Source organism: Conger conger, chromosome 5 (genome assembly GCF_963514075.1).
Source record: "Conger conger chromosome 5, fConCon1.1, whole genome shotgun sequence".
Lineage (NCBI taxonomy): Eukaryota > Metazoa > Chordata > Actinopteri > Anguilliformes > Congridae > Conger > Conger conger.
In genome coordinates this window covers 53,590,444-53,597,224 of record NC_083764.1, presented here as the reverse complement: position 1 = coordinate 53,597,224, position 6,781 = coordinate 53,590,444, and the positions used below count along the sequence as shown (strand labels likewise).

General features: G+C 43.4%; 1 protein-coding gene across 1 annotated transcript; it reads right to left on the bottom strand.

Annotated features, from left to right (window-relative positions):
• Window positions 1–2,043: 2,043 nt before the first annotated feature.
• LOC133129819 (monocyte chemotactic protein 1B-like) lies at window positions 2,044–4,093 on the bottom strand. Its single transcript, XM_061244158.1, has 3 exons — window positions 3,905–4,093; window positions 2,969–3,083; window positions 2,044–2,525 (listed from the first exon to the last, which is right to left on the bottom strand). The coding sequence occupies exons 1-3, from the start codon at window positions 4,002–4,004 to the stop codon at window positions 2,363–2,365; spliced, it is 378 nt and encodes a 125-aa protein (XP_061100142.1). The 5' UTR covers window positions 4,005–4,093; the 3' UTR covers window positions 2,044–2,362.
• Window positions 4,094–6,781: the final 2,688 nt, after the last annotated feature.

The window sequence follows — 6,781 nt, the reverse complement described above, 5'->3', positions numbered from 1 at the left end:
ATGTGTGTGTGTGTGTGTGCGTGATAGTATGTGTGAGTGCATGTGCGTGTGTGTGTGCGTACGTGTCGGCATATGTGCATGAGTGTGAGGGTGTTCATGAGTATGTGCCTGAGTGTGTGGGTGTATGTGTGTGAGTGAGTGTGTGTGTGCGTGTGAGTGTGTGTGTTAGTGCGTGTGATTGAATGTGTGACTACATGTGAGTGTGTGTGAGTGTGTGAATGTGTGTGTGCGTGTGAGTGTATGAGTGCGTGTGAGTGCGTGTGATTGTTTGTGTGACTGCATGTGAGTGTGTGTGTGTGTGTGTGTGTGTGTGAGTGCATGTGAGTGTGACTGTGCGTGAGCGTGTGTGTGCACGTGCGTGTGTGTATGTGTGTGGAATCACTGAGTGCAGTGAGAGCACCTCCCTCTGAAGTGGGAGTGCTGACCTTTTCTCTTCTTCCTCACCCCTGCAGGAAACCCAGAGCTCCACCCACTGTGCACCGCAGAAAGTATTGTACTTTCACATCTCTTCGTTCTTTACTCATGCAAAAGCTCAGCCCCCGTCCCTCAGCCACCCTGAGGCCTGAAGTACAATTTATTTTTTCAAAATTAACTGATAGGCAAGAAATAACGAAAAATAAAACTTATTAGAATTAAACATCCTCAGAATTTATGGCATTCAAATAATAGCTCAAGGGTAACTAAAAAAGGATAAAAAATGCATAGGATATGTGGACACTGGCAATAATGCTCCCAAATATGGTGTATTGCTTGCAGAAAGGTACAGTATTTATGTGATTCTACTGCTTTAAACACTACCTAAAATTAAATTGATATAATTAATGTTAGCATTATAAATTAGCTTGAAACACTTTGAAGCTGAATATAAAATTAAGGAAATTCATTGTTTTCGATCACACACATCTACTCACTTGTGTTCAGTTAACAGGCCAGATCACAGATTATCCACCTCCAGCCCCTTTTCAAAATGCCTTTAACCCCCCTGTGGTATTTCTTTCTCACCCAATTTGAAATGTCCAGACCAATTGCGGGCCCATCTCAATGCTGCCAGGTCTTCTGTCTGTTCAGCAGAATGCAGGCTCGCACGTCTGAACCGCAAAGTGCCTGCTGTCAGTGGCAGACAGTGCTCCTTTTCCCCCCGCAGTCTAGTCCAGCAGATTCAGCCATATTGTCAGAACAACACTTCAAGTACAGTAGCGGGGCGGCAGAAGTCAGTGGACTAAAACCCTTGCTGCCGGACCCATGAATAATTGACCGTAGCGTTTCCCAGGGAGTTAAGTAAATCAGACACCTGCACAAGCTCCCTGTCACAGGCAAATAGTTGTTATTGAACTCAAGCCCTTGCCTGAGATGCGTGGATCCCACAGGCCTTCCCACCCTCAGCCGACCATGATGGGAGGCAGGCTTGTAATCAAGAGGAATCTCAGGTGCAGTGTACATTAATTGCTAGAGCTGTGCGTGTACTTGGCTGCACATTCCAGGTGGGTCCCAGGTAGGGGCTGTGGTGCACCCCTGATGACAAAATGCTGTAACATGCTTCACTAGAGCTGTTTCAACAAACCTCTATCTGCACACGCCGGCGAGACATAAGTACCACAAACATGGCTATATGCAGACAAATAATGTCGTTTTTTTGCTGAAGAACATTTGTGGTTTCAAGTGTTAACATTCGTATCTCCTCGGCAGAGGCCGATAGTAATCTGTGGCCAAGCCTCACGATGTTGATCACTCATGAACAGAGTGGCAGAAGGGAGGAAATGGCGCACATCCGTTCTCTGTGGCTTTCACGGTAACATACGCAATATGCAGCCACCGATGTGCGTATATAATGAAACCATGAAGAGTTTAAATGTCCTTAGCTAACTATGTTCACTTTGTCCTTGCACATTCGTTATTCAACATGTTCAAAGTCAGAATTGATGTAGTGTCTGGTCCTTCCCCCCGTTTTAATGGATTGAAGCAATCACCCAACTAATCGTGTTCCAGGAAGTCACACTGTCAGAAAGGTCTAGAACACCGGAGCTCGCTTTAATAAATCAGTCATTATTCAAAATCCCCTCACAACATTTATTCAGTAACAACAGATTTATGTTTTATCTAAGCAGACACTGCATAAGTTTGCCTTATGCCCCACCCATACCAGTGTACTACCTACTACTACTCTGACAGCTTGGGAAGAATACATGATTCAATGTTAAAATTAATCAAATGAAATAATTTGATTACTTAGCCCAGGAATTGTGCCTAAAGGTGTGGCATTACAGCAGCGGAAAGATATATAGTGAGCATATTTCACATTCTGCATCAGAAATCATATTAGCAAAGCTCTTTGCCTGCTCTCTCCATCAATCCCTCAAGATATTCAGCCCACCCTCTTTGGCCTGACCCTCTGTCTCCTCCTCTGTTTTCGGCAGCTTGGTTGTCTCTTCCTCTTCTCCTTCTCCTTGTCCACCTTTCCCTTGACCCTTTTAACCCAGTCCTTTCCAGGATCAGAGCAGACTGTCTTCCTCCTACATGTCTGGAACCTGCACAATGACCAGTTGGGTAATCACTCCATTAATTGATCCATTCATTCATATATCTGTTAGTTACTAGCAGTAGCTAATGAATTACATCTCTTAACCAATCTGCTCATGGAATATTTTGTGACACATGACTGATAATGAAGTATCATTTCATAGTTTCATCACAAACTATGATTGTGATGAAAAAAAACTACCAAAGTTAGTCAGAATTAGAGATAAATGTTGATTGAACCACAGTGCGAGCATCTCAGCAGAGCATCAGTGCATCTCTGTTCTGGGGATGGTCTGACCCATAGCATTGTGGTGGTTGCGCTGGTTCAGAATGACTCGCTACACGCTAAAACAAGTCTTAACCTATAGCTGAGACCTTTCATTTATATTTTTGAACTGTATTCACATAAATTAGATGACGTATCAGGACCACTACAGTCATTTATACTCACACAACTGCTTCTACAGGACAGGGTCCCATCCTCTGGACAGTGTAATTCACTATGTTTTTTGGGTGGACTTTGGTATCTGAGATGGTGAGGCAGCAGCTCAAAACAGGCCCATTCGCTGTGAGAAAAATAAGATATTTATTAAGAGACATTCTCTCCTCAGCCACAAACACAAGCTCAACTATACCCAGCAAACGCATAAGGTTTAGGGAATATTGGGTAACACTGTAATGTCCTATTACCGTATCGGTTGTTTTATTGTCTCATAATGTAGAGTATGTATCATTCCAAATTTATGCTGTTCAAGTCACAGAAGAATGTTCTAGGCAGGTCATATACAAACATATTGGTAAAAGTCCCTGATCATAAGTCAACATTTAATGGAGGATACACATGAGATGCATATCACATCAGCATTTAAAGAATGTTCCAAATACAATTTGAAATGGCAGATCATTCAACATTGTAAAATTTTCATGGAAAAAGAAAAAATGGCCACCCAACAAGTTTTAGTATCGCTTGTAGAACAACCTGAAAATAAGATATGCAGACTCTGATGATGTTGATAGGTCACAGACATCAGGAAGTCATGGCATACAAATTATATAAAAAATACAACTTTCATTTACATAACATTAAATTGTTATTAAAACCAAATATTATGGTGCCCTGAAATGGGGGGACTATGTATAAACACTGCTGTCATTTCTACATGGTGAAACCAAAATATTTACAAATGACCTTTATTAAAATCTGCCCATGTGCACTTTAACCACGTGTAGCAGTACAGCAGTAAATAAATAATGGGTCTTTGTCCAAAACATTACAGAGGGCATTGTACTTTCCTGGGAATGCTCTGGGAACAACCCCTAACCTTGCGCCCAGAGCATTCCCAGGACCTCCCCCCACAACCAGAATGAACCCAAAGTCTGAACTTACTGGCTGAGACGCAGGTGGTTGCCACAATGACCCAGAAGAAGGCAGCGGTGAGAAAGAGCTTCATTTCTCCACAAAGTGGTGGACAGGTGTCGGTGGACATTGCAGACTGAACTCAACTGTTGTCAACTGCTACTGGGCTGACCCTTTACCGTTCTGAGAGTTTATCTGCCAGCCCTGCCCATGCTCATTTCACACCTCACCCCCTCTGAGTGGAAAAGACAGTACAATGAGTAAGAGGTGTAACTGCCCCCCCACCCACCCAAAAACACGGAGAATTAGAAAGTAAAACAATTATTGTTTTTGGCATTGGATGTTGTTTAGTCCCTTTTCACGACACACTACTTATAAAATAAGGGTACATGAAGATTCACAATGGGTCACACAGAAACAATAAAGAAGTCTTTTCCAGGTGTTACAAGTGTTTCACTTTCTCTTTGTGACAGCATTGAGTGTGGGAAACCAGCCAATGTTTCAGTACTCAAGCTATCATCACTGTCAGCAGCCATTGTACATGCATAACAGCTATGAACTTGCAGTTATTAATAAATTGCAGCTATCATAAATGAAAAAATAAATGAACTGATACTGCAGCTATCAGTGGTGGCAGCTATTTAGGATGGGCCCCAGTTCTTGTGTTTGATAACTGGCAGATCGATTACTTATTGCACAGCATTATGGCACCTCAGTACCAAAGCAGTCCCTTAAAAGGGAAATTTGATCTGTGGTATGGGATCCGTTGGTTGAGCCGGGTTTCTTTGTTCTGCCTGCTGACCAACCGGAGCTGGAGCAGGGTGCTGCAGCTTCCCCTGGATCAGAGGAGAAGGGGGAGAGGCCACCGCCGCTCACTCTGCCCAGGTTTGAGGAGCTCTCGTCAGCCGAGTCGGTGATTGGGGCGTGATTGAAAATTTGTTTGGTCCGTCTTCAACTAGAACGAGAATCCATTGAGAGACCGGAAGCCAGAGAGGCAATAGAAAGGACACAGAGACTTGAGTTGGAGCGTAGGATAGCCATACGCAGACTGAGGCGGAGTTAAAGGTGCGTAAGCTAGAGTTGGGGGCAACTGCGGCGCAGGTTGTTACCGCACCCGCCTCAGTTACGTCCACACCACTTTCCGGACACTATGATGTGCGGAGACATGTCGCTCTTCCCCCTTCTCAGGAGACAGAGGTGGACACATATTTCAACACTTTTGAGCACCTTGCTACTGCACTTAACCGGCCAAAAGATATTTGGACCACCTTACTACAGTGTAAATTGACCGGTAAAGCATAGGATGCTGTGGCTACTTTATCCCTTGGCGACAGTTTAGATTATGAACTGGTGAAGGCTGCTGTGCTCTGTGCGTATGAGTTCGTGCCGGAGGCTTATCGACAACAATTTAGAGACCCCGACCCTGTCCTTTGTTGGGTTTGCCAGAGAGAAGGCAACTCTTTTCGATAAGTGGTGTGCTGCTAGCAAAGTAACAGATTTGAGTTCATTCAGGGAGTTGGGCACTTGTGTAGTTTATTTAAATGAACAAAAGGTTGGCAATCTTTGCTGAAGAGTTTACACTCTCGCATAAGGATGTGTTTGCGGTGTTCTGATGCTGCCCCGCCTGTTCAGTCACCAGTGAAACCCCCTAAATCTCCACCGTTACAACTGAAGGAAGTGTGAGAGTGCTTCTACTGCCACAAAAGGGACCATGTTATAACTGATTGTTTTTTATTAAAAAGGAAATGTCCCAGTACCCCCAAACCTATCGGTTTTGTGAGAACTGTATCGAACCAGTCCCCCAGTAACCGCGACAAAGGTAACGTTGGCTACGGATCATTCATATCTGAGGATTTTGTGTCTCTGGTTGAACAACCGAACATCCAAAAGGCAGTTTGAATTTTAAGAGACACTGGAGCGTCTCAATCCTTCTTATTGGCAGAGATCTTGCCCTTGTCAGATGTGCCCTCCTGTGGTGCAGACATCATAGTTCAGGGAATTGAGATGGGCTTTATTAGACAGAGGCCTCTATACATCATTGCTGCATGTAGGTGGAATTTGTGTATTAGACACATTAGGAAAGGGGTGGTTGCCAACTGTGTAATTTGTTATGTTAGAGTAGTAACATAACAGAGTTAGAGTAGATAGGCTTTTGTTGCTTGCTGGATAAGTCAGTTTGTTTCTAGCTTGGTTTTGTTTTGTTTATTTAATGTATTTGGCAACATCCGTGTCCTTGACCTTGTGACCTATATGTGTTTGTACTGTATACTTTTGTAAATATATATCACTTTGTATAATACACCGTTTTTCACTTTAATTCTTGTGTGGCCCTCATCATTTACACCAAACACGCTCAACACCCATCCAAAATACAAGTTACGCACTCCCTCCTACCCCTAGACACCTGAGGGACGTAACAATAGCCAACGCTGTCCTGCAGTTCCATAAGACAATCAGCAGGGAGGTTGTTCCAAGCATGTTGGAGAACTTGCCGCAGTGTTTTTAACATTATTGGCATTTGGCAGACGCACTTATCCGGAGCAATGTACAGTTTATTAGACTAAGCAGGAGACAATCCTCCCTGGAGCAATGCAGGGTTAAGGGCCTTGCTCAAGGGCCCAACGGCTGTGCGGATCTTATTGTGGCTACCCTGGGATTAGAACCACCGACCTTTTGACCTAAATGTCCCGGTCATTTACTCTAACCACTATGCTACAGGCCGCAGTTCTTCTGCAGACTTTGGTTGGCTCCTTGCTTCTGATCTCAGACAGCCTTGATCAAGTTTTTATGTAAAAAGTAGTCAGTTGCTTACAGTAATATGTTATTTTTTAAAATTGAATACAAAATGTTCTCGGTAAAATGAAATCTTTTGGAAAATGAATATTTGGAAATCAAATTTCAAGTTGA

Bases quoted from the DNA above. Each gene is read 5' to 3' on its own strand.
- LOC133129819 (XM_061244158.1), bottom strand. From the start codon at position 4,004: ATGTCCACCGACACCTGTCCACCACTTTGTGGAGAAATGAAGCTCTTT. The intron at 3,084-3,904 runs GTAAGTTCAGAC...TTTTTCTCACAG, and splicing joins AACCACCTGCGTCTCAGCCA to CGAATGGGCCTGTTTTGAGC. The intron at 2,526-2,968 runs GTGAGTATAAAT...GTCATTGTGCAG, and splicing joins TGTCCTGTAGAAGCAGTTGT to GTTCCAGACATGTAGGAGGA.